The sequence below is a fragment of the Betta splendens genome, chromosome 13, assembly GCF_900634795.4.
Source record: "Betta splendens chromosome 13, fBetSpl5.4, whole genome shotgun sequence".
NCBI lineage: Eukaryota > Metazoa > Chordata > Actinopteri > Anabantiformes > Osphronemidae > Betta > Betta splendens.
The window spans coordinates 1256143-1283222 of record NC_040893.2 but is presented as its reverse complement, the minus strand read 5'-3'; the positions used below and the strand labels follow the sequence as shown (position 1 = coordinate 1283222).

The 27080-nt window shown below is 40.7% G+C and overlaps 1 protein-coding gene and 1 long non-coding RNA gene across 11 annotated transcripts; one reads left to right on the top strand and one right to left on the bottom strand.

Moving 5' to 3' along the window:
* Window positions 1-1314: 1314 nt before the first annotated feature.
* Window positions 1315-25764, bottom strand: phf12b (PHD finger protein 12b). Of its 5 annotated transcripts, none has more exons than XM_055514222.1 (15): window positions 25434-25764; window positions 9770-9951; window positions 8382-8453; window positions 7801-8259; window positions 7426-7546; window positions 7198-7330; window positions 6927-7088; window positions 6323-6466; window positions 4981-5689; window positions 3988-4065; window positions 3755-3901; window positions 3593-3685; window positions 3152-3234; window positions 2921-3059; window positions 1315-2621 (listed from the first exon to the last, which is right to left on the bottom strand). In XM_055514222.1, the coding sequence occupies exons 2-15, from the start codon at window positions 9879-9881 to the stop codon at window positions 2146-2148; spliced, it is 2928 nt and encodes a 975-aa protein (XP_055370197.1). In that variant the 5' UTR covers window positions 9882-9951; window positions 25434-25764; the 3' UTR covers window positions 1315-2145. The 5 variants fall into 5 exon arrangements, with proteins under 5 accessions (XP_055370197.1, XP_029027357.1, XP_029027358.1 ...); XM_029171524.3 differs by lacking the exon at window positions 25434-25764 and adding an exon at window positions 10250-10921 and having other exon boundaries at window positions 7801-8257; window positions 8381-8453; XM_029171525.3 differs by lacking the exon at window positions 25434-25764 and adding an exon at window positions 10250-10921 and having other exon boundaries at window positions 7801-8254; window positions 8381-8453.
* LOC129605051 (uncharacterized) lies at window positions 13274-23225 on the top strand. Of its 6 annotated transcripts, XR_008696528.1 has the most exons (4): window positions 13274-13839; window positions 19096-19211; window positions 20685-20854; window positions 21051-23225. It is a non-coding gene; the product is annotated as an uncharacterized LOC129605051 (long non-coding RNA). The 6 variants fall into 6 exon arrangements; XR_008696523.1 differs by having other exon boundaries at window positions 19096-20854; XR_008696525.1 differs by having other exon boundaries at window positions 13274-19211.
* Window positions 25765-27080: the final 1316 nt, after the last annotated feature.

Genomic DNA, 27080 nt, shown 5'->3' with positions numbered 1-27080 from the left:
AATGGATACCATGAACATAAATGTATAGTGTAATGTGTAGAACTATGTTCATGAACAAGGTCTGCCAGTTTTAGAACTGGAGAAGCTGGTAATGTGTCTGAACACGCTGGTAACACAGCACGTGGTTGTTTGGGTTGACTGTCATGGTAAAGTAGTCAGGACTACAGCTCCCAGTAAGTCCAGTAACTTTGCATTGTAACGAGAGACCCCCCACACACACAAACACACTGTAAGGTGTGCTCTGACAGTACGCACGTTAGACAAAAGAAGCGCGGCCTAAGAAAGTGAGACTCTTATTTTGAAACAGACTACAACGACAACAGGAAGCCAGTGCTCAAGCATAAATTAAGTAATAGATTTATATTTTTTATATTTTCCTTCCAGACAATATCAACTGAAATCAAGCAGTCTTCTGGTTAAGTTGTCCAGAAGATAAAATACAAATCACAACCATTTTCTTGTTTCTCTTGATATGAGCAAAAGACGGAATTTAATCAAAGCAGTGTGTTAAAAACGAATAAACGAGCTGAAAATGGTGTTTTCGAAACTAAACGCGGAATTTTTTCAAAACCAGACAAAAAATTGGATTTAAAGCAGTTTCCCATTTTCCTTGGAATGGAAAACGAGAAAACGGCTCGTTTTACAATATATATAATATACATTTATAACGTAGTAAATATATAAAAGTTAGCCCATAAATAGGAGTTGGGCCTTTCATGTAGGACCACTGCCCTATCTACTACTGATTACCTTTATCAGGTCTGACCTGGGGTCTTTGACTGTACATACATAGTTGTTTCTAGCCTTGTGGTAGATTGGTTTGCCCCATATGCAGAAACAGCTGGGATCCATCCCATGCAATTTGAGCAATGAATGGTATCTGCTTACATTTCTCACGACATCGGACATCATAACTGAGAAGAACCTAAAGTAAAATGTAAAATGTAAGTTCATGTTAGTAATTACCAAATGCTACAAAACACACAAATCTAGTCCAGGGGGGGTCCCAGGGTGGAATGTCATAATGATCTACCTACAGTATACACAAGTTTTCCTGAGCAGCTGAGGATCGCACATAAGTCTGGCCACTTGTTATCCTGTCATTGTATTGTACATCAACCAGGTTTTGTAGGGCAGGCAGTGTACCAATAATACATTTGTGATCTACAGGTCAACCGTAATTCATATTTTGATGCTATTAAATGTGCATTTCTTATGATTTACATGGAAAAACTATTCACGAGACAGTCAGCCATTACAACTTGACCTAATTTGGCAAATAAACAACATGAAACAAGAATAGGACACAATTACTAACTTTGTTCTTAGAAAATTGTTCTGTATTTACAGGTTTGAACAGACAATCAGATACAAACAAAGAGTGCTTATATACAGAACAGCACAAGATGTTAAAATGAGTGCTAAAACATTATGGTATTTACAAGATGGATTACAAGTACTGACTAAGAACAAATTTTATCACAAAACGTCTGGTACTCTACACAGTATCACAAATTACATTAAATTTACAGTTTAAAACCAAATTATAGTACATGTACATGAAACCCAACTTTCCTCCAATTGAGAAGAACTGAATTATATATATATATATACACACACACACACACACACACACACACACACACACACACACACACACACACACACACACACACACACACACACACACACACACACACACACACACACACACACACACACACACACACACACACACACACACAGTGTATGAGCATGTAGGTTTATATATATATATTATATATATATATAGCTACCTGTGGTGCAAAAGCAGCAAAAGAACTTGAAACTCATAAAATTCAGTACTACAAAAAAAGGTATGTTCTAAATGGGCTAACTGTTGTTAAAGAAATGTTTCATACGTACATAACAAATATACTGGCAAAACTGAGCAAAGGTAAATAATAGTGCTCAAACTCTGAAGTGAACAAATCGTTACAGTCAGTTTAAAAAAAAAAAACAACAGATTGTCAATGATACTTCAAGTTCATGCAAAGGTATAAACCAGTAAAAAAAATCCCTGTTTACCAACCAGATGTGCAGCTTTCCCTTTATTGTGGCTTTGAGGTGCAAACAAGAGGAAGGAGGACAGAGCTCCTGTTTGGGCTATGGAACAGAGTTAGAGCGCAGTACGGGCACTTGGTGGGGCGGGACAGTCTCTGCTTCAGTTTCATCTGGGCTGGAAGGACTGCTAACGGTGGCAGCGTTGGGGGGTGGTGGTGGTGGTGGTGGTGTGTAGGTGGGGGTGATGCTGGTTGTGGCGCTAGTTGCACTGCTGTTGTAGGTGCTAGTGTAACTGGTGGCAGAAGGAACAGTCTGCTCCCCTTTGGGCTGCTTACTGGTAAACTCAGTGATGCTGAACACAAACTGGAGGCAGCCCAGTTTGATGTAGCTGCCATGGTGGAGCAGGGCTGTGCCTTCCCAGCCTGCCCCACTGCCTCCAATCAAACTGGAGCTGCTGGCCTTACAGCTGCATGATTGCGCTGCACTGCCCTGAGATTGGCTGCTCATCACTCCACCAGCTGGCGACAGGCCTACCACAGATGTGGGACCCTGGTCTTCCTCATGCTTTTTACTGCAGTCTATACATAGAACCCACAGAGAAGTTATGGACAGGTACAATTTACTGTGACATGATATTAAATTTAAGAACGGAATCATGGAAATTGCACCAAGTAACAGAACAGATGCAATGACAGTATGTCATTCAATTTACTAAATGATGGAATGACACCTATTGTAGACGTCTCGTGCTATGGAGGCAGGATGAACAATAAGTTTGTTCAGAGTTTTCTGTGAGCAAGTTATGTGCTTACTTAGTAAACAAACTATGATGAGTATAAATGAACAGCAGATGAGTATAAAACTCCAATGTACTCACGGATGACTCCTTGGACTTTGGCCACCAGGCTGCTGGGTGGAGACTGTAAGATCTTTTCAGAAAAGTCACATGAATAAAGGACGTTGTCTACGGTGGTGCCGTGCTCGCTGTAGTTGAGCAGCTCATAATGTTTGGTATTCTAAGAGGACACACAAATTATTGACAAATACCGTACTGAGCAACAATAGTTTTATAACGCTTGTATTGACATGTTAGCAGGAAACCACGTACCTCATCATAGAAAATACAGGCATGCTTCCCAGATATATAGTTGCAATGACCATAGTTTGTAAGGCACACGTCCATGTCAGCACCTTTAGAAAAACATTAGAGTGAACTGTGGTTTTATGCTAATTACTTTTTGTGCAATATGTTAACAACTGACTTTTGAAACGGGTCACAGTCCAAAATCAACAAGTTATCAATTCTCATCTGTCAATTTATGTGAACACATAGGTAATTACAATAGCAATGCTGAAATTTTCAACACACTTACATATCTAAAACAGGATGTGTTGTGTTATTAAGTGTCAGTTTCCTACTTCTTAGTTTTAACTAGTCTAAATCAATTCATCAATTTAATTCAGACAAAATATTTTTTTATTTTTAAATTTAAAATTAACAAACTAATAGCACAATCAACAATCAGGCATCAGAGTCAACATGTCTTACCAGATCCTATGTATAGTGTCCTATAGCACATGCTGACAGCTGCTCCTTTTCCTGCTACAGGGTAAAAGACAGCTCGGGCCTGCACCTTCTGACCTATAGGAGCACATGCACATTTTTAACTCTGAAATGAGATTGGAAAAGCAGATTGTAAATGTGTCTTACCGTCATGTTGGGAGGATGATGTTTTAGAGGCAGCACTGCTGGCTGGGGTAGACAGAGAACTAGGTGCTTTGAGAGAGAAGAGCTGTTGGATCCTCTGCCAGGCCAAGAGCTTTATCATGTCTGCGTCCAGTTTGTCCAACTCGATCCCTACACAGATGGATATTGGATGGAAGTTTAATTGTGTTTGCATCAGCACAAACCCCCGATATTTCTGAAATACAAATGGAAATTACTGTCATCACTCTTTCCATCTTTCACACAGCTGGAAAGTGAAGTCATTGAGGAAAGAATGTCAGGTCCAGCTTTTATATCTGTAGAAGTGAGACACGCAGGTCATCAAGTAATCAAACAAAGGAAGTTTATCAAGGAATGTTCATCAGCACTAAGGGAATTTTTTAACTATGCTTAATAACTATTATTTGTATACTATAAATACATTAAAAAACTATGCTTGCCAATGCTTGTTATTAATTGCTCATGGTATGATAAATAATCAAATGATTTTGATCAAACAGCAAAGACAAATAAGCTACTGAATATGGATATTTTGTGCGTGTTTTGTGGCCTGGTGGCTCAGTGGGTAGAGGATTGATCTGGGAAAAAAGGTTGCCTGATCCCACCAGGTGTGGCCTTGAGCAAGTCACTTCACACTAGCTCCCCGAGTGCCCCGCGTGTGGCTGCTCACTGCTATTTCTTATGTGCGTGTATTAGTTAAATGCAAAGAAATAATTTCCCCAAAGGGATCAATAACAGTCTGACTTAAATAAGCTACAGACAGTAAAATTATGTGTTATGCTGATACAGTATATTTATTTGACCTGTTACATCAGGTCAAACACTGGTTCAGTCAATGGTCTGGAGGTTTTATGCTGACATTTTTAGCTTTGACTTTAGTGTTAAGGTGGTAGACCAGCTTGGTTTTACAAGTATTAAACTTTCAGTGCCTCTTTCACATCACTTCTTGTTGTCATTGCATGTTGGGTAACGGTAATAATAATCATTACAGCAGATTACAGCAAATTTAATATAATGAAATAACTGGTGTCTTCCTAACGTAATTGTTCAAGAACTCAATTTTCCACATCAAAACAATTTTACATATCAGCTATCTTTGGAAAACGGAAAACATGTACTAAAAATGTAATATGTAAATTACTTGCTATAGGCATACATGTTAGGTAACACAGAAGGTGCATTAGTGACACTTTTACTGCTCAAACAAGTACCTTGAGCAGGTGGCAATGATGATCCCTGCTTGGTTGAGTTCAGCTCTTGGCCTTTAGATGATGGTGTGTCTGAGTGGGCACTGCTGGTGAGAGAGTAGGAGGGTTTCTCATCACTACTCACGCCCTCCTCCTGGATCTCCATTTTATCCTTGTGGTTCTGCTGGCTTTGGTGGGCCCATATCATTGGGGCAGTAGGGCGATTTTTCTCAATGCAGGTCCCTGTAGAGCTTTCAGGTTCCTTTTTAACGGTCTCTGTGTTTATGTGGTTCACCAGAGCCGAGGTAGGAGGTGAGTCTAGAGGAGTTGTAGCAGGCTTCAGTCTGTGTTGCAGCTCAGTGTGCCTGCAGCAGTCTGAGTCACTGTTACATACTACAGGTACATTGACTTTGGACGGCTGAGACCCCGCTAGAGGTTCACTGGATTTTATACAGTTATGACATGGAGTCATGCTGCATTTATAAACATCAAGCTCCACTGGGTTGTCCCTTGAAGGAGTACTCCTCTGGGGGTCATCAGGGGTACTGCTCAGTTTAGAGCAAATCTCTGGTGAGGTCCTTCCTATATAGGCCTGATTCTTCTTGTTCTCCGATGTGTCAAATGTTTTACTGTTGGCCTTCTGTTCAAATTCCCATTCTGTGGACAAAGCCTTCTGTTTGATACACAGGTGTCGCATAATGCTGCACTGGAGGGCAATGACATCCTGAAGCCACTGATCAACAGAGCAAAACTATATTTATTACACAAGAAACAACAATCAATACTACCTAAAGCCTCCTCAAGTCTATCTATCTATGCTACTCAAATGCAAAAATGTACTGTACAATGCTTTTTGCTGCAGTCACATTTACAGAAGATGGGAGACGTGCAACTTTTGACCTCTTAGTAAATCTACCCAACTCGCCCAAAGGTCCATAAGTACTTATGCATACCAGGAATTTCTATGCACATTGAGCACAGGAAAAAAAGACACCTTAGTTACATGTTTTACTAACATTAATTGCCTGGTGTCTGGTTCAATCAATGGTCTAGAAGCTTCAATGTATAGCCCTACTGTGTTGTACACAATTTGGAACTAAAGGTTTCTATAGATAAGTGCCAGTGCATGTCCACAGCCATGCTATTTATAATAGACACTGTCAGGCTTAAACATTTGTATGTATGTATTTGAACTTATTGTACGTTGTGGGTAGGCCCACTTGTGATCACTGCCATTAAAAGGGAACATCTCATGCACTTATAAGCACTTGCTTTATTCAATGGTCTGATGCTTATTCTCAGAGCAGCACGTGCTTCTACAATTTTAAACACAGAGCCTGAAATTTAAATTGTTTTTTCTGCTCACCTCCTGCTGTTCAGCCTCTGTGGTGAGATGCTTTGATGGCTGATGGTCAGGAATGCCACTACAAACAAGCTCCAACTGCCGAAGTCCTGCAGGAAGTAGTATGGGAGGAGGATTCAGGTATTGGGACTTGATGGCATCTGGAACCTGAGAGAATAAGAATACCAAAGAATTCCACAGAATAAATTCATCATTTAAGCACTTGTGTCAGAAGTCCCACATTTATTTCAAGATAAAGAACGTTTTGGGCTGGAAAGAAATATTTAACATCAGCACAATTAATGTTTTGTTATGTTTTAATGTAATACAGATTCATTTAGATTTTCCTTACATATTTAAAAGTAAACAGCTAACATCAATTCAGACGACATCACAGAAACAACATGTGAATAGAACTATTTTAGTTTGGCGGCGAGTGTTGTCTTTATCAAAGGAAAACAGGATTAATGCAGAAAAAGGATTATTATTTCAGCACATTTTGCATATCTGCAAAATGTAAGAATTTTAACTCTAATGAAATGTTACTAAACATTTATCTTAAAAACTAGAGAAAGCTGAGCATTACAATTTCAATATCCTCACTGTTGTAATGAGGCACCCAGCATACCTTGATGGTCTTATTGTGCTGACTGGTTGTACGCCGGTTAGGGGCATTTTTACGATGGACTCTACGCAAGAAATCCAACTTAACAGCATGCTGTGACATCCTGTCCTGGAACTGGTCAAACAGCTGACAGCGGCTGGACAGTCTCAGACTCTTCTGATTCAGCTGGACATTTGAAACAGTTAAAACAACATTTGAATTTTCAAAAAATCTGTTGTCTTGTTCTAACTGTGCCAAATTAAAAACAGCCAAATACAGTAAGATAAACGCATACCACTAAGTGCTCAACATGGTTTGGACACATCCATTTGCCAGCAGGTAAAGCAGTGAGTGGAGGGTCCAAACAGTCCATGTGAAACAGAAGAGGACAATAATCGCACTGTATTAGTGGAGCCAACCTGCAACTCCTGTTAAAAGAAAATAAATGGTAATCAAATATGGACACTAAACATTACAGTGTCTGTGTTCTACTTTATGGACACAGGTGTCTGGCAGCTCTAACCTGCTGCAAGAAAAGCAGACTTTAACTGGTAGAGGAACCAGACCATTGGGATCGAGTTCATGCTGAGGTCTCCTGAATGGTTTCCCAAGTAGTTCCTCTTTCCTCCTCCTTTTACTGCTGCCTACAATTTAAATAAGACAAGAACAGCTGTAAAAATCTAAAGTTAGATATCAGATATATAGATAGATATCTGGTGTACAGAGCTCTAGATTGCCCGGTATATCACTAGGTACATTTTGTACCCAATGGTTACAAATTCTCACAATAAAAAAAAAAAATTAAAAAGGCACCCAAACCAAAATCACATACTTTGGCAGCTCTCAGGCTGAAAAACATGTACTGTATCGTGGTATGCTTTTATCAGGTGTGACTGACCTGGCAGGGCAGTAGTGCATGTGAGCTCGCTGGGCAGCTGGAACTGTGTGGGATTTCTCTCCATAGCAGCTGCAATTAGTAGCTGGAATGGCCTCTTGAGGAGACGTGGTGTTGGAGCAGATAGTGCAGCGCCTTCAAGTTCTGCACTCTGATCTTCATCTTCGGGTTCTGCTGCGTCTTCTTCCCCATCATTTTGCTCTTCTGAGGGTGTTGGGGTGGATGAAGTGTTGGAGGTGGGTGTCCCTGGTCGGCTACTTGGCCTACTACTGGTCCTGCGATCCAAGAGACGTACTTGGGCCACCCTTAGACCAGGTCCTGCAGCACCAGCTCCTGGTGGCAAGCCATCAAGTCGTAGTGGGCCAGCATTGAGCTCCAGCTCCACAGCTGGGGATGCAGAGCGTTTGGTTGAGGATCGTTCTGGTAAGCCATTTGTCTGTTCTGACTTCTGCTCTCGCTTCTGGCCAGAAAGGCGGGAAAAACACATTAACAAATCAATTTAGTATACAAAAAGCTATGCTTTTCAAAAGTAGAATGTGGGAAACTGTGGTGAAGAACTGATTGTCTTAGAAGGAAAGGTCACCTTTTTTCGAACATTGCAGCGATGACACATCCATTCTCCTGGGGGAAGCATTTCTTCACTAAGAGGTGGATTACTGCAGTATGAGGATGAAACACAACTTTTCAGGAGGGTGACAATAAATGCACATAATTATGAATATTAAAGATATTTGAGGACTTTCACAGTATCCATTTAAAGATATATTTGTCTTCGATGAAATGATTATTATCCACATTTAAAACATTTAGGTCAGCAGTACATACTACTCCATTTACTATCGAATAGGATTACAATTCGACAGCAACTTCAGCATTAGCCCAGTGGAATTCTTTACAGAATTACAAATTGCACAGATGTTTATCGCTTACAAACCTGGTCACTTATGCATAAAACGAGCCTCTGGTTCTTTCTAGATGGTAGTTTAAATTCAAATTTTGCAAATGCCATATATAACAATCAGCTGTTTAATAAAAAACGCGGATGCAGCTGCTGAGACATGCAACAATCTAACCGATCTTTTCCACACACCGGCACGCGGCTAATCCAGTTCAAAAGATTTTGACAGCTATTCTGTGTTCTTGATTAAACCTTTTCACTAAGCGCTCTGGACGTTAAGATGGCGGTGGAACAGAAAAAAGGGAACCGGGAGGTCGCCATATTGTAAACAGTGTCGACTCCATTTTTAGCAGCAGCAGCAGCAGCAGCAGCACAAGCTGCAGCCACTGAAGGAGGGAGGATAAATTGCTAATTTGTGTAAACACTTTCTTGAGTAGTACTATACGCAACAAAGCGTTTATTTTGTCCAACAACATGATAGAACTCAACACTATTTCGTAGACAATAACGAATAAGACGCTTTATAGTGCTACGTTATATCAGACTACATACAACGATACAAATTGCCAGCAAATAGAGGAAATGAGCTACTTCTTCCTCGGTGCAGAAATTCATTAGTTTTTATCGGTCCTCACTTATCTCTACTTAACAAATATGTGCTTGTCCGTTCCTCCAACTTTCCGTAAAAACACACATTTGTTTATACGTTGTACGGATAACTCAGCTAAAATGAATGTTAAACACTCCATCGAATCATTTCACAAGACTCAATGTCGCCCTCCTCGGTTCCGCCGTAGGGGACATACACTTGAAATGAGGGTAGACACAAAAGTTCAAATTCAAATTTCACTAATAGAGTGAGTGGCAGAGTGCATCCAATGTGTACTGAACAGTGGCATTATAGACTTTCTTTAACAGATTTTCAGTGACACGTCACAGACCCAGAAATACAGCACAAATAACTAAATGTAATTTCAGCAGAGCACTGATGTGAGCGTCTGCACATCAACAGAACAGTGACGCCCCGGCCTCTTTCCATGCAGCATTAATTCGCCTGCACATTGACAAACTTACCAGCACTGAAGGTGGAAGGCTGCAGGACAGTGGTCACAGCACAGGAGGTCCCCCCCCTCTCGGCAACTATCACAGGTGTCGTGGTTGGTCGCTCTGCCGGTCCTCCGGACATCTCTCACGAACTTTCGACTCCTCTTTTCGACCTCCTCCGATTTCGGGGGAGCCAACAGTGTCTGGATTTTCTGCAAGAGTCATTAAGCTCTTCAGTGAGATCACGATCGCCCTGTCTCACTTATTGTACAAAGTAGAAACATTCATTGTTTTTTGGCCAGGTCTGTGCCGTTAATGCTAAGCTCTGGCATAGACATCATGTTAATTCATGGCCTCCGTTATAAACCCTGACTGCTGACTTACCTAAGTTAGCGGACCAATTTATGAACCACATGTTTACAGCATACCATATAACGTGTTCCATATCAACAGATTACACCATAAGAAAGAATGACATATTTAATTACGGCCTTCCTATAGCAACCTCACCTCCATTAAGCCCCCAGAGGTATCCAAATCGTATACAATCGTCGGGGTCTCCATTTTGTCCCAAACTCATCAAAAAGGAGGCGTTACAAATTTCTACTGGGTACACAATGATGTGAGTAAGCCCCGCAATTATTAATGAATGACTTCAAACGACTTAGAGACGTGGCTAGCCAGACGATGCTATGTATCGATAGCTGGCTAAATAAGCTAACTACGTCAACCAGTCAAGGTTGTGAGGCTAGTGGGCTCTCTAGGTGGTGTTGTTGCCACAAAACCACACAAAACTAAACGACAACTTTGTAATTAAAACAGTGCCTTGTTTTCTGTGCTATTACCAACCCGACAACGAATACTGTATATAAATATATTACTGCTACGAACTACAAATCCTTTTGCGGCCTAGCTGGCCAGCCATGATTCTTGCTTCTGCTCCTGCAAAAAGGAGCCTTGTAAATTTGCAAACCCCTCCATTGTCAACAGAAGATTTTGTCCCAAAATACAGATGATACACGGCGTAATCCCATATACGATTTCCGACGGCGCACACAAAGTAAATTCCTAAAATCAGATTTATGGAGACAGAAATTTAGTTCATGTTATTGTTGTGGAAAGGCTATGCATCTACATTGGCTAGCAACATCCTCTACCAGTTGGCGCAACCGCGAACAGCCGGATGCGCATGCGCAGTGGACGTAAATAACGACAGGACGTTCTTTGTAAAGATCAGCGCATATTGTGTTGTTTCATGGTAAGCTGCAAACAGCTAAACTATTTCTCTTGTGTTTTAACAGCGGTCTACATTAATTAATCGCTGTATATTAAAAACTCTACGTTCTAATTTAATGCCCACAGTCGCCGTTACTAATACACAGTTAAAACTAACCACTGCAAACTGCTGCTTATGTTTTGACTCTATTAGCAGTGTTGCCTACAGCCCACACTTGTACTACAATGCTACTGGTCCTAAATTTATCAGAATTGTTGCAGTGCAATGCTATTATGTAGCAGCAGGCCTAAGAAGCATATCAAACACAACACATTTCTGTAGCATTGAGACCTCTGAGGAAGTTGTATGAATTTATCTCACACTTATCTCACTACTCTTTATTCAACGTGGTTAGATATTAAATTAAAGCAGTGTTATTAATATCGCCTTGACACAGTTTTCATACTGTGGTCCATTATAGCACCTTCCATTTCAGTACTTCTGAAAATTCTGAAAATGTTGAGGTAACTAAGTCTAATTAAATCCAGACCTTCCTCTTGCCACTGTCATCTTTTCTGTAGGTTAAGGCTGTAACAGTAAAAGGATGAGGTCCTTGTGTGACAAATTGTATGTTATAAAAGGAAAGCACATTGTGCGTTTGACTCATAGAGTAATAATAAAGAAAATAGTAAAGTCTGAGTGACACAACATCTAGACCTGTATTAAGGAAAGGTGATTAGGTGATGTATTACTTTACATCTCACAGAACTTCTGAATGCTATATGATAGGAAATCTTTCTGAATTCTGTAACACAAATAAAATATGAACCGTGTATAACAAAATATTGTCATACAATATTCTAATGAAAAATTAGACTCAAAGGTGTCATAGGATGTTTGTTGCAGGGGATCAAAGTGTCCAAAGTCTGGTCTTCAAACAGGAATTTAGGCAAATTGACATTGCTGAGGGATCACGGTTAGTGTTCAGAACTTTCCAGCAGATGGAGCTAGTTCTGCTAGATACTTTAGGTGTTAGTCAATATGCATATGAACCCACTCACTGTCAATTGATACAGTATAGGGTTGAAATTGGTAATTTAGCAGTTCATTCCCAGACGCCTCTGATACCATGGCCATTTCCTACTAACGTTTGAATTTACTTCAACAGACTTTACAGCAGTTGGACAAAAATGCAAAAATGTTACTATAATCAATGTCTATTTGATGATGCTGTTGCTAGATTTAAACATATTAATCTTTCATTTTGCCTCATCTCCATGTAGCTACAATAAGCAGAGCAGTCCTTAATTTTACTCATTAACAGATAAATTGTCTTGTTTGTGTAAAATTAGAGACACCGTTGCTCGAAGCAACTGAAGAAAAAGGCAGTTAGCTCCATAGTATAGCCTGGTAAAAAAAAGGCAGTGGCTCCAAACAATCACATGTATCCTGTATACTGTAGCATGGAAAGACAGTTTAAATATTTTAAAAAAGCAGTTTGTGTTGCTAAGACCACATATTATTTATTATTAGCTTAATAGGTAGACCATTGGCCTGGGAATCAGAAGGTCCATGGTTTGATCCCCATTGTAATAGTCTTGTCTGTTTTCTGTTGGTGCTGCTTCTACTTTTCTCTATCCCCTCACACCAAACATTTGAGGTAGATGTTCACCCACATTGAGTTTTGTTCTGCTATCAAATATAATAAAAATGAAAAAAAAAATATTAAAAAGATAGACAGACAGACAGACAGACAGATAGACAGACAGACAGTATATATATTTGAATTACAATTTATTGACTGGCTACAATTTAAATATACCTGGGATTTCTTAGGTTTTAGTTGTGTAAAGTTTTTAACCCTGGATAGTGCCTTGAGATAACCTTTGTTGCATAAAAATTGAATTAAAACTGCCGGATTGGAGTACAGTACACAGTATTAAGAGATGTTGAGTTAAGAGCCTGTTTTCAAGCCAATTATAGTGTTCTATAGTGTCTTTAAAAGTAAGAAACAGAGAGTCAGAAGATAAGCATGTTAAAATTATGACAAACACTAGTAGAGCCCAGTCCTTAATTCTGTCTGATGTGCTGTGTTTCAGTGCTACATCATCTTAGTTGGTTTCTGTTTCAGCTCTCCTGCGTTGTGTGCATATTAGGTCTTAGTTAAGTTAAGTGCATTCTTCATTGTTGCTGCATGACCCTCACTTTCTATTACAGGTGTTGATCTCTGTTTGAAAAATATTGCATTTAATCATTGAAACTATGATATTATTCATTCATTGATACTTATTTTTGCTGATCTGCTATAACCCGTTAGCTGTGCTATAGCTTTGAAGTTTTCTCTCTTCTGCTTTGCAAGAAATAAAGAGTACCGGTGTGTAGCATACTTATCTGATGAGCCCAATGCTTGCTTTGTGCAGGAAATATTTCCCACGTTCTGTGTGACTATGCACCTCCCAGAATGCAATACATATTATGAGCTGAATCCTTGTCTTCTCTTCAGTGAGAGGAAGTTGCCTTTGCTGTAAACTGCTCACTCCTTGCAAGTAAAATCCTGAAGAAGGTCTCAACTGATTGTGTCTGCGTCATTTAACATTAAAAAGGGAACTAACAATTTCCCTAACAATCTCCTTATGAAAAAGTTATATTGATGGAGAAAGTGCAACTTGTTCCTGAGGTCTTTGATGCTTATGTCTCAAACCCTGATAAACCTTCACAAAAATAACCTCTATTTTTTCTTCTGTTCTCAGCAAGGCCCAGTCTCACTAACTGAAAGAGGACCTGGTGGAATCTTCCTGGCATCAACACTTATTGGTGGCACATCTTCCTTGAGTGACATAACAGATATTACAGCTCCAGTAAATTAGATAGATTCTGTAGGCAGGTATGATCTGTTATCAGACAAGCTTCTATCACATTTATTCCTGTTTTGCTAGAGTGTTAATGCAAGTTAAAAGACTTCCAGTCTTTCAGTAACTTATTTTTTAGACACAACTTTCAGGAAGTCAGCATATTTTTTATAGGAGGTACAACTGGGTATTTTGAGCTTATAGATGATATAACTTACTGGGAAAAACAGAAAGCAATGTTGGACTGCAAATTGACCTATGTTAGGTTTTTAGTAATGGAACAACAAAGCACAAACAAAAAATATGTTTAACCAAATAATAAAAGACCACTGGCAGCTGCAGGTAGTTGTGGGACCCGTCAGAGGATCTCAACATCTGCATGAACACAGAAAATAGTTAGAGGGTGAGTAGGTAAAATGAGTAGGGAAGATATATATGATCCATTATATTGGCATGACAAATAATCAGATTACTAAGGATTTCCCAGTAGGGGCAACAATCCACAAAAAACAAGAAAATCTCCTGGGTCTGCAGAAAACTCCACATCTCTTAGCAGTCAGTAGGTATAACATTGCTTTCTGAGGTTTGAACGAAAAAAAGACAAAATTAAACAAAACACATGGCATGATCCAACTGGCTCAGAAACTATTCGATTCAATTCAATTTTATTTATATAGCGCCAAATCACAACAAAGTTATCTCAAGGCACTTTACAAAGTAAGGTTTAAGACCTCACACAACTAAACCCAACAAATCCCACATCCAGCAAGCATTTAATTAGACAGCCACAGTGGAGAGGAAAAACTCCCTCTCTAACGAGGAAGAAACCTCCAGCAGAACCAGGCTGGAAGCACAGGCAGGATGGTTGGACCAGGGACTGGATGCAGGCAGGATGGTTGGATCCGCAGCTGCCCATCACAGACACCAAACTTAGAGTCCTATGATACCTGTAGGTGAGGACAGAATGGAGGAGAGAGAGAGAGAGAGAGTGGGGGAGAAGCACAACTACTGGAGAGAAAGAGACAAGGTTAGTTGAACATAGAACAATGATGGGAGGTTATTGGACAAAAGAGGTAGAAGGAAACAGAGGAGCTCAGTGTATGAATTAAGTCCCCCAGCAGTCTTTGTCTTTTGCAGCTTAACTAAGAGATGGTTCCTGTGACTAACAATTATTGCCAGTGACCTGAACCATCTTTAACTATAAGCTTTATCAAAAAGGAAGGTTTTAAGCCTAATCTTAAAGGTGGAGAGTGTGTCAGCTTCTCGAACCTGAAGAGGGAGCTGGTTCCAGAGGAGAGGAGCTTGGTAGCTAAAAGCTCTGCCCCCTGTTCTACATTTAAACACTCTAGGAACCACAAGTAGCCCAGCGCTCTGAGAACGAAGCGTTCTGCTGGGAGCATAAGGAACTATGAGGTCTTTAAGATAAGAAGGAGCTTTATCATTGAGTACTTTGTAGGTGAGTAGGAGAATTTTAAATTCTATCCTACATTTTACAGGCAGCCAGTGCAGAGAAGCTAATGTAGGAGAAATGTGATCTCTCTTTCCAAGTCCTGTCAGAACTCTGGCTGCAGCATTTTGAATAAGCTGTAGGCTTTTTAAGGAGCTGTTAGCGCATCCTATGAGTAAGGAGTTACAGTAGTCCAGCCTAGAGGTAACAAATGCATAGATCAGTTTCTCTGCATCGCTCTGAGAGAGGATGCTTCTGATTTTAACTATATTTCTAAGGTGGAAGTAGGCGGTTCTGGAGATTTGTTTAATGTATGATGTAAAAGAGAGATCCTGGTCCTTGCAAGTAAATCCTGAAGAAGGTCTCAACTGATACAAAGGGAAACTAACAATTTCCCTAACAGTAAGGTTAAAACGATGAGTGGGATACATGCTGTGTAAAACCAATAGTGTCTATTAGGAGTTAAAAGCAGTGCTGAGACAGTTACTGTCAACATCTACATGAATGTTAAAGTCTCCCACTATAATGACTTTATCTGTGCTATGAACTAAGTCAGATAAGAATTCAGAGAATTCAGTTAAGAACTCCGAATATTCAGCCGGAGGACGGTAAACAATACAAAACACAACTGGCTTCTGAGTTTTAGAGTCTGGGTGAGAAAGGCTCAGAGTGAGGCTCTCAAATGAGTTATAACTATGTTTAGGTTTAGGAGTAATTAATAAATCTGAGTTATAAATTGCTGCTAGTCCTCCAACTGTACCTGTACTTCTTGGAACATGATAGTTGATGTGACTCTTTGGAGTCGACTCATTTAAAGTAACATATTCATCCTGCTGCAGCCAGGTTTCAGTGAGACAGAACAGATCTATGTGATGGTCACTTATCAAGTCATTTATTAACAAGGATTTAGATGAGAGAGATCTGATATTTAATAAACCACACTTTATTAGCTTACTGTTACTTTGTTCTGTAAGAGGAACTGTTTTGATGCTTATTAAATTCTGGTAAGTCACTCCTCTTTGATTTGTTTGTGACTTGTATAGTTTAGGTGGTCGGGGAGCAGACACAGTCTCTATGCGATAACTAAGACTAAGAGTGGGTGGCGGCTCTAGAGAACATGCAGAGAGGCGTGTAAGACTGAGACTCTGCGTCCTGGGCTCCACTCTGAGTTGTCACGGAGTGGGGAGACAAAGCAACATGGCCATGTTACTAGAGAGCAGAGAGGCTCCGTCCAACGTGGGATGGACGCCGTCTCTTCTAATCAGCCCAGGTTTTCCCCAAAAAGTGCTCCAATTAGCCACAAAGCCCATCGTTTGCAGGACACCACCTAAACAACCAGCGGTGGAGCGATTACAGCCGGCTATACATGTCATCGCTGGTCACATTGGGGAGGGGCCCAGAGAAAACTACGGAGTCCGACATTGTTTTGGCGAACGAACACACCGACTCAATGTTAGTTTTAGTGACTTCCGATTGGCGTAACCGGGCGTCATTAGCTCCTGCGTGTATTACGATCTTAACGTACTTACGCTTATCCTTAGACAGGAGCTTAAGATAAGACTTAATGTCGCCCGCTCTGGCCCCAGGCAAACACTTAACTATGATCGCTGGATTCTCTAACTTCACGTTTCGGACTATGGAGTCACCAATGATCAGAGTGGGTTTCTCAGCGGGTGTGTCACTGAGTGGGGAAAATCTGTTTGAAACGTGAAGCGGTTGGTGGTGAACCGTGGGCGCCTGCCTAAAGCTATGTTTCTTACGAGCCGTGACCCAGTCGTTAACCAGCTGCCTGGGACCTGCCGGGGGACTGGTAGCAGCTAAGCTAGGAGGCTCCGCACCAGCTAAAGTGGCCTGGCTAGCTGGCCTGTTTTCTAAAGTGCGAAGCTGAGACTCTAAGTCTAAGAACCTCGCCTCCAACCCTGCAACTAGCGTACACCTATTACAGATACCATTACCATCACTAAAGGAGGCAGAGGATAAGCTAAAAATAAGACACACCGAGCACCAAACACAGCGAGAGGGAGAAGAACAGGGGCAAGCCATAGCAGGAAAGTAAGTAAGTAAAGAGTAGTGGGACATTTAAATGAAAAGAAGGATGCTTCAGTATTACAAGCTTGTTTTGCAACTCTAAGCAGTTACTACCAGATATAAGGCGATAATATTTAGAAAAGAGTAGAGAGTAACGCCATACACACACAGAGGCAGCAAACCTCAGTAACCGGAGGTGACGCAATACGCTTACCGTCACTCAGCCAAACACTTGCATCCCCAAGCTTGGTGGGAGATATGTGAGAAATATTCAGCACTGTCATCTATGCTTTACATGCTATTTTCAACTGTTTTAAATGTTTCGCCTACTTTCAGCAGTTCTTTAGGAATACATTCAGCATGGAAGCATTCACTGTGCATTTTCTTATGGAAATGCTTTATCTAGTTATTATTATTATTCTGTACGGTTTTCTGCATCTAACTAGTCCCACATGCCTTCAGCTAGAGAAACCATTCAAATGTCAAAATATTGAGCTTTTTAAGGAGTGTGCTTGCATACACCTTTTTAATGTCGTTCATATTTTTCAAGTTATTAAGCTTTTTTCATAAAGGTTTCTCCATTCAAATAAATGAAAAAGCATTTGCAAATACTCTTCAGCTTTGTCTTCTTTCAGCTTTAACTACTTCAGCATACTTTAAGCTACAGACACCGTTCAAACTTTAAAACAGTCTTCAGCCTTTCAGCTATTAATCTTCCGTTCAGCTTCTTAATGGTCCTTGCACATGCAAAATTCACTTTTTAGACATTCTGGTACGTTTATTTGACTCCCTGGTTCACGTTAAAACACTGCTGGTGTGTTAGAAGTACGCCCCCTACTTATTTCACATTTTTGAGAGTTTATCCAATCTGGTTCAAGAACCATCGTTTCAAATTTGGCGGACTATGCACGTCTGCATTCTATTGACCACTCACAGAAGCAGCTTTGGCCCCGCCCAGACAAACCTGGACCCCTAAATGTACCTGCAACATTGCGTTTCAGTCACTCACTGTGCAGTCTAGCGTAATAGGTGGCGCTAATGCACCTTTCAGTTGGTTGCCACCCGCCATTTAAAAGACAAAAAAAGAAAAGTCACTCACTGTGACACGAACTGACATGAGGCCATTAGGGTTCAGAAAGTGCTCCGTTGTTGGTGGTTCCAACCAGCATCGCAGCCTTTTCATTTTACCAGCGGAGCAAGAAAGGAGAGTATATTTATTACTGGGTTTACGGTTGAACAAGCGCTCCGTTCCTACAAGACGTGATCCACTTGCTGCTTCCCCAAACATAAGTACATGCTTGATACTTATTTGATGTATGTACTCCAGAAGTTTCTCTGTTTATAATGTAGCTTACCTCCTGTGTAAGAAATGCTAATGGTTAGAACAGTTGAATCTAACAGCTACAGAGAGAGACAGTGTTGCAAGGTGCTGCCATGCAATTTGGATGAGCCTCTCCAGCATTCGTCTGGTTCGAATCGTGTGATATATGGTACTGAGGTCAATCACTCAGCTCACATTATAGCTGCTAGCGTCATGTTAGCCGCTAGCGCTATGGTAGCGCAGCGTTAGCAGCTAGCGTTAGCCTCCACATTCAGTACAACTTGGGTTTGGCTGCGATAGTAAGTTGTGAGAGTCAGCTGTGTTTCTAATTACTAACAAGCCTGTCGTGTGTATGTCGTAGCCCAAGTAGACCTGTGAATTTGGGTTATGGCTAGTTCTATCTAAGTCTAACATGTATGTTGTTGCTGTCTTCTCATAAGTGTTGCTTATCTAGTCCGCTAATTGTAAACGTGACTGTTTTTTTTTTTTATACAGGCTGACGCATCCTAGCTACCGAAAGGAAAGGAGGTTGTTTCTCAAACTGACGCCACTGCAGGCTGTGGACACACGGCTAGCTTGTAGAAGAGTTGTTGCTCAACTCAGGAGCAAAGGTATAAGAATAAGAATAAGAATAAGAAAACCTTTAATAGTCCCGCAGTGGGGAAATTACCTCTCACAACAGCAGTACAGATGAGCAAGAATACAGGTACAGAACAGTTTGTGTTAGCACAGTACAAAGCAGTACAGTACAGTTAGAGTGAGTATGAGGTCATTGCAGGGTTATTGCACAGTAATGGGTATAAGATTTGTACCGGTAACAATATACATGATTGTTCACAGATTTACACAAATATTGTGCAGAGCAGGTTGCTATATAAACCACTGATGCAGTGGGTGAGTGACTGTGGTGGGATGTGGTCAACAGTTCTGATTGTACAGTCTGACAGCAGCAGGTAGGAAGGATCTACGATATCTCTCCTTCACACAGCGAGGGTGGATCAGTCTGCTACTGAAGCTGCTCTCCAGAGCAGACAGTGAGTCCTCCAGTGGGTGAGAGACCTGGTCCATGATGGATGTCAGTTTAGCCAGGACCCTTCTCTCACCCACCTCCTGCACCGTGTCCAGAGTGCAGCCCAGGACAGAGCTGGACTTTCTGATGATCCTGTCCAGTCTCTTCCTGTCCCTCGCTGTGATGCTGCTGCCCCAGCAGACCACACCGTACAGGATGGCTGATGCCACCACAGAGTCATAGAAGGTCTTCAGGAGTGGCCCCTTCACTCCAAAAGACCGCAGTCTCCTCAGCAGGTAGAGTCTGCTCTGACCCTTCCTGTACAGTGCATCCGTGTTATGAGTCCAGTCCAGTTTATTGTTCAGATGCACTCCCAGGTACTTGTAAGAGTCCACTCTCTCAATGTCCCTTCCCTGGATGTGCATCGGTGGGATGAGAGCAGGCTGCTGTCTGCGGAAATCCACCACCATCTCCTTCGTTTTCCCTACATTGATCAGGAGGTGGTTCCGCTGGCACCAGTCCACAAAGTTCTGAGTGAGTATGTACATTTAACAGCAGTATGATCATTTGTTGGTCAATGGGCAGTTTTATTTGACAGAGATTTTGGATTTCACATTTAAGTAGTTGCGGTTGAAGTATTCATAATCTGATCTATATTATTGTCTATATATTTACTCTGTATGCAGTTGGTCAACTTATTTTGATATTTTAGTCTGTTGATGGGTAATTAGTAACTCTAGTGTTATGGTGCAGATTATGTGGAAAATGTGATGGAGACCATCTTCAAAAAAGTCCTGCTGGACTCAGGTTGTTCTATGGAGGAACTTGTAAACATCCCTGTCCCACCGGCCCTCTGAGCAGAATTTGAGCAACCTGACAGAAAGGAGGTCATTAATGTCATGCTAAGATTTAACAAACCAGCACTATAAAATAAGTTGAAAACGTGTTTGCTCCAAACACCATTAAAACTGATCTAACTACCTCCATTTATTGTTTAGATCTGTAAAGGTTGTGAGATACATAGGAAATACTGGACATTTCATTAATCTACTATTCTATTCTCTATACCTTCTAGAGTAGTGTCAAAGAAAACAGCTGCATCCTCCATCTGTACAGCAGCTGCACTGCTTCCGATGTCTTATAACACGTGATGAAGACAAAAAATATCCTCAAATCTCCCCATCGTTTCAACATAACTATCAAACCTACCTATTCATTTTGTGGTCTGCACATTGAGCTGTGAAGGTAACTTATCCAGTATTATAGTGCTGGTGCATTGGTTGATAAAGTTGGCTTTGACTATTGCTGTTTCACTGAACTTTTTTTATGAGGGAAAACAGACATTATAATATTTCAACTTTTATTGAGGTATTGCCAAGAAAACAATAATTTAGGTATTTCACAGGTGGTCTAAGTCCAACATAGGTGCTTTGTCCCTCAGGAAATACTGCCCTGATCCAGACCAGGGAAGGTGGGATGACTTGGACTTTTCGCCCTAGAAGTCCCCAGCACCAGGTAACAAGACTTCTAGGCTAGATACCTGCAACAACAGAGAGATACACACAGACATAGTACTGAAAAAAAAGATAACTACATTTCCATTAGTTATATATTAGCACTTGATATATCATATACCTTACTAAAAGCAATTAAAAATATATTAGGTCAATATGTATTTAGAAACAAAATTATGTTTGTAAACCAGAGTTCCCAGGTACAATATGATTACTCTGTAAATAGTAAATAGTTTATGAATTTCTGAGATACTGATTTATTCCATGCATGTGTAATTGTCTGATATACTGTATATTAAATGTGTTCTGTAATGAATACACATTCAATCATACTGGCTCCAGTCCTGGATCATCATACTGTCATGTATGGTTGATGATGGCTAATTACAGACAAATACGTCAATATATAAGCTGCAGCTGAAGATCCCATTATGGAAAAATTATTTTGACACAGCAGAAAAAAAGAAAAAAAAATGTAAAAATGAGTTTATATTAGTTTATCAAGCTATGCTCCCAAACAGCCTGTAAGTGTGTTATGAATATTCTGGTAATTAATTAAAGCTGCCTATTGGCAACCATTAGTATTAGCGTTAGCAGCTAATCAAGTTGCATATTATATAAATCAATAAATTAAATTAAATTAAATGTGAAATTGCCAGTTAGACGTACCTTGCACCAGTCGTAAACACTTCAACAGCCTCCCATTCGACTTCAGAGTCAGATTTTGGATCAAACATATAGTTGAACGCCACTTCGAGGACGAGGTAGCGAGTTTCGCTTTTACGGTGGATTCAGTGACCATGACTTTTGATTTCAGCGGCGAATCACGGCTGTGCGCTTCCTTAAAGGGGTGTGGCCATCAACTCCTCTTGTGACACAGCCCTAAAACTGAGCGTTGTGGACGAGAGCTTAAAGGGGTCATATTATGCAAAATCCACGTTTTAGACATTTTGGTGCGTTCCTATGACTCCTATGATAAGGTTTTTAAATGTTAGTTTGTCTGTTTAAAATGTAGTAACCCATGTGAAACAAGCTAATAGCTAGCTATGCTAACGGCTACAGCCTATCGACCGATCCTTTGTCCCCTTCAAATGTGCTCATGTGGGCTCCTGCAGCAACACACCTGTGTGGAGAAAAGCTAATAGGTATCGGCATCGAGCAGCTACAGACAGGGAGCGGTGGAACTAGCTCGCTGTAGTAAGTACGTGCTTGATACTTACTATGTTGGTTGGTCTGTTTATTATGTAGTAACCCACATGTGAGACAAGCTAATGGCTCTCGGCATCGAGGGGCTACAGGCAGGGAGCGGTGGATCCAGCTTTTGTCCTGTTGACGTGCTGCCGCTCCTATTTGTGTGTTGCATTAGCCGTTAGCATGTCGTTAGGCCTTTCCACTTAAGAGCTAAAGCTGGTCGAGAGAAGAGAAATCACTGCAGACTCTTGCTACACAGACATCTGCTGCACAGCTCAGGAGTGAAGGTATGTAAGTTTGTATGTACCAACAGTAAGAAAGTTTTTAATGTTAATTGTTATATACCGTTTAGATTTTATATTTGAATTGTAACGACTATGTTTATCTGTTGTTTTAGCCCACGCAGGCCTGTCCTCTTGTTTGGTTTAATTTTTTGTCTGGTATTGTGTATTGTTACAGTAGAGAAGGTTTTGACCTACATAATACTGAACATTTCACTAATCTACAATTCTGATTGCAGTACCTTTTGTTTTGATGAGGTGATGGTGAGCACAGCCACAGCTTCCATCTGGTAGAGGACTGCTTCCGCTCAGTCTTCCAAATAGTGATGAGAACAAGGATCACCACATTTCCCTGGTCATCTATTTACAACTATACCTCTCCTGCTGCAGAAACAAATCTCCAACATAACCAAGTGTACCCCCTACCCAGGACATGGACTGTTTACCCTACTTCCATCAGGCATTTCATCTGCAAGGCCCTGCAAAAGCTTCTTTCCTCAAACCCCCAGACTTCTTAATTAACTCAGTAACCTATACTTTGCACATTGGAGTGTGAAGGTAACAGTTTGTTCCAGCTTTGGAGTAGTGGTGCATTTTTTTGGTTGAGAATAAAGTTGGCTTTAACTATTACGTATTTCACTGAACTCTGTTTCTGAAGGGAAAACACTTTTAATCAGGAAGTCATAGTATTAAAATGAAATTCTATAAATGTTAACCAATGAAAGTCAGACATTGTTGTTCAACCATGCTTCAACAGAATTATTTTAAAAAATAAACTCATGAAACAGGCATGGACAAAAATGATGGTACCCCTAACTTAATATTTTGTTGCACAACCTTTAGAGGCAATCACTGCAATCAAACGCCTCCTGTAACTGTCAATGAGACTACTGCACCTCTCAGCAGGTATTTTGGCCCACTCCTCATGAGCAACCTGCTCCAGTTGTGTCCGGTTTGAAGGGTGCCTTTTCCAGACTGCATGTTTCAGCGCCTTCCAAAGATGCTCAATAGGATTGAGGTCAGGGCTCATAGAAGGCCACTTTAGAATAGTCCAATTTTTTCCTCTTAGCCATTCTTGGGTGTTTTTAGCAGTGTGTTTTGGGTCATTGTCCTGTTGCAAGACCCATGACCTGCGACTGAGACCAAGCTTTCTGACACTGGCCAGTACATTTCTCTCTAGAATCCCTTGATAGTCTTGAGATTTCATTGTACCCTGCACAGATTCAAGACACCCTGTGCCAGACGCAGCAAAGCAGCCCCAAAACATAACGGAGCCTCCTCCATGTTTCACAGTAGGGACAGTGTTCTTTTCTTGATATGCTTCATTTTTTCGTCTGTGAACATACAGCTGATGTGCCTTGGCAAAAAGTTCGATTTTTGTCTCATCTGTCCATAGGACATTCTCCCAGAAGTTTTGTGGCTTGTCAACATGTAGTTTGGCATATTCCAGTCTTGCTTTTTCATGATTAGTTTTCAACAATGGTGTCCTCCTTGGTCGTCTCCCATGTAGTCCACTTTGGTTCAAACAACGACGGATGGTGTGATCTGACACTGATGTTCCTTGAGCATGAAGTTCACCTTGAATCTCTTTAGAAGTCTTTCTAGGCTCTTTTGTTACCATTCGAATTATCCGTCTTAGATTTGTCATAAATTTTCCTCCTGCGACCACGTCCAGGGAGGTTGGCTATAGTCCCATAGATCTTAAACTTCTGAATAATATGTGCAACTGTAGTCACAGGAACATGTAGTTGCTTGGAGATGGTCTTATAGCCTTTACCTTTAACATGCTTGTCTATAATTTTCTTTCTGATCTCTTGAGACAACTCTTTCCTTTGCTTCCTCTGGTCCATGTTGAGTGTGGTACACACCATATCACCAAACAACACAGTGACTACCTGGAGCCATATATATAGGCCCACTGACTGATTACAAGGTTGTAGACACCTGTGATGCTAATTAGTGGACACACCTTGAATTAACATGTCCCTTTGGTCACATTATTTTCAGTGTTTTCTAGGGGTACCATCATTTTTGTCCATGTTTCATGAGTTTATTTTTTAAAATAATTCTGTTGAAGCATGGTTGAACAACAATGTCTGACTTTCATTGGTTAACATTTATAGATTTTTTATTTATTATTACCTTTGTCAGATTAAAGTTATTTCTGTGACCATTGTGAGTTTTTCTTTCATTGATCGAAGGGTACCAACAATTTTGTCCACGTCTGTAAGTAAATAACCCATCTGCTTAGTGCAAACACATAAATTCTGAAAACAAAACATAGTGCAATGTCTAACACAAATATAAGACCTAATACATGCCCCCGATGAATGCCAGAACTTAATCCATTGCAAGATAATACCCGGTGGTCATGCAGGTGCTCACCTTTCCACAGAGAGCAAGAAAACATAAAAAAACAACGGCAGCACCCAAAATACAACAGGTCCGGGAGTACGGTGTCCAGCGAGGGACAATGCGCGCTCCCAGCCCTACTACAGCCGCGGCGCCACCTAGTGGTTGTTACAAAATAACTGCTCTACACAGTGATTGATCTAAACATTAATGCACATTTTTAAAATAAAATTATATCAGAGCAGCAGCACAACTAAGACAAACACAATGAAATGTGTAAATGTAAAATGTATTTATATTATTTCAGCTATGCTCTCAAACTTTTATTTATTTGTATAATGTAAGCTAAAGTAGTGTTTTCTATTAGCGAGAGTTTTCCAGGTAAGTCGTGTAAATATTCAAACCATTTAGCATTTACGCATTAGCAAACGCTATTCGCTTTGCAAATTACATAAATCAATTAAATTGAAGTAAATGTTACATTACCAATGAGACACATCTTGCATCAGCCGAAATGTGGTGACTTCAACAGCCTCCTCTTCAGCTTCAGGGTCAGATTCGGGATCGTAGACGTATGGTTCTACTACGCTACGAACCAGCTGGCTAATGTCGTGCAGTTCTGTAGTGGGTCTTCTTTTGTGGAGGATTGTGTTGGATTGCATTCTCAATGTCGCACTACTGCCACCTATTGTATCCTAACCCTGCGGTGGCTTTAAAAAAAAACAACAAAAAAGGCATGCTCGCCACACCTTTGTGCGGAAGCTTCGCTTGCGACACGCCCAGAAACACAGCGTTTGCTGATGGGGAGTGAGAACCACACATTGAAAGGGGCAGTGTGGACGATCTACAGGGTTTTATGGGATGAAAATTTACAGAGACCTTACTGAGACATTGAAGTCCAATATTCTTAAGCTGTATTCATAAGCTGTATGATCAGGAAGCTTTAAAGCATAGCAACGACTAAGGTTGCATACGACACGCAAGCCCTTAACAGCTTTCAGTCTGATCTGCACGATGTGAGCAGCTCGTGAGCCGGTAAAAATCCACAAACGAAAAAGCCACAGGGTTCAGAGCACTGGAAAAGAGTTGCAGCTTATTTATTTACGGGATTTACGGTATATCAAATCTGCATTCACTACTTCATTGCAGGAGCTCACAGTCCAGCCCTCGGTCCTACAGGTATATGCCTTTGAACTTCTGGGGCTCTGATGCAATTCAAGTAGCAATTCTAGACTGCTCCATCTCTTGACTGATTAATTTGTGTGCTTGCTGTTGCACTTCCCTGCTGTGTTTTTTTTCCTTATATTATTGATACCAACAGCGCTTAGACACTGCATCTCATGGGTGCATTTGAACACACATTAATGAAAGAACCTGACATTTTAGTGACAACTTAGCAACAACACAATGCAAAAACAAAAATGGTAGTTGAGACCATGACGGGTCTGGATGAGGAACAAAAGGAGCAGAAACTATGCATAGTCCTGTTTCCCACAGATCACAAACATACAATTTGCCATCAAAAGGCCTGAGGAGAAATAGATTTTCAATGAGTGTTCCAGAATTTGAGACGGCCCTAAAAGGTCAGGGCAGCCTAGAATGGACTCTAAAAACACTAACGAAATAAGAAGGTGTGGTTTCACAGGGTAAAATAAAGAAAGCCCCACACGGCCGTAGGGAGCCAAGTAGGCTGACACTGACCCCTAGATAGTTAAGGACAGGGTGGTGATCGCAAACCGGGGGGGCGCATAGTCTCGATTGCGAGCCAGGGGAGGTGCGTAATCATAACGAGCGCCAACTTGGCCAGCGCCGTCCCTGGTAAACGACATTACTTGTTCTATCCTTTATTTTTTGGAATTCAGAACACCAAAGTGGTTGCTTGGCTGTGATGTTAAATACTGTTTGACATCTCTATCAATATTCTCACTATGCATACTGTACAGCTCGAGTGAGACTTGGCACATACCAGGTTGCAGACTATTTTTTAACTTTATATTTTAACAGTTTCCAGCTTGCTGTTATGTTGTCTCCTCATCTGTACTATAAATTCCTAAAAACAATACAATGATACAGTAGATCTGTATATGTTTCAGTCGATATGGGAATAAAATAAATTGCTATTATGTACATACT